Here is a 780-nt window from a genome sequence, read left to right as displayed (position 1 = left end):
TCTCTGGGTCCCACACCTGTCCCACATCTCTCTACTTTAGCTGTAGATTAACCTGTGTGTTCGCTGTGGCACACGTGTGAAGTTGTACCTCACTGCTCTTTATCTGCTCCTGGGGTTACCTCAGCTACCTGTCCAAGCTGCTTCTCGTCTGAGTTCAGTTACCTGTGAGTTCGCTGTAGGTTACCTGTGAGTTAGCTGTAGGTTACCTGTGGATCAGGTATATTGCGTGTCTGGGTTACCTGTGTTTTTTAGAGAGCCATGGCTAAGTGTCTGAGCTGGCTATGGATCAACAGGAACTACGTCATCATCTTCCTCACCCCAATTATCTTCCTGCCCCTGCCTCTGGTCATCCCCACATCGGTAAGACTGTGTGTGTGTGTGTGTGTGTGTGTGTGTGTGTGTGTGTGTGTGTGTGTGTGTGTGTGTGTGTGTGTGTGTGTGTGTGTGTGTGAGTGAAAGAGAGACAGAGAGAGAGAGAGAGAGAGAAAGCAAAATAATTTGTATGTGTGTCGTATTTACATTTGTGTTTGTGTGTGTGTGTCTGTGTGTGTGTGTGTGTGTGTGTGTGTGTGTTTATGTGATCATTAAATCCTCATAATTGTTAGACTTAGAGTGATTGAGAATTCCTGGACTAAATTGCACTTTCAATTAGGCTTAACCTAGGTTCTCAAAAACTGGCCAAAATAGAGACAAACTAATTTACATTAAAAACGCTCCAACTTTTTGGGGAAAACCAATATCAAAACAGCAACCTACTGTAAAAACAGATTGTAGTTTTGT

The 780-nt window shown here is 43.7% G+C and overlaps 1 protein-coding gene across 1 annotated transcript in view; it reads left to right on the top strand.

Annotated features, from left to right (window-relative positions):
- Positions 1-258: 258 nt before the first annotated feature.
- slc13a2 (solute carrier family 13 member 2) overlaps positions 259-780 on the top strand; it is a gene marked incomplete at both ends in the record, with an annotated part of 6,758 nt that continues 6,236 nt past the window's right edge. The window contains one exon of the mRNA XM_083688809.1: positions 259-360. Coding sequence (XP_083544935.1) covers positions 259-360 — 102 coding nt within the window. The remainder of the gene's footprint in view (positions 361-780) is intronic.

This window comes from Argentina silus (assembly GCF_951799395.1).
Source record: "Argentina silus genome assembly, chromosome: 2".
NCBI classification, from domain to species: domain Eukaryota; kingdom Metazoa; phylum Chordata; class Actinopteri; order Argentiniformes; family Argentinidae; genus Argentina; species Argentina silus.
The sequence above is the reverse complement of the archived record's forward strand: the minus strand, read 5'-3'. Positions and strand labels throughout refer to the sequence as shown.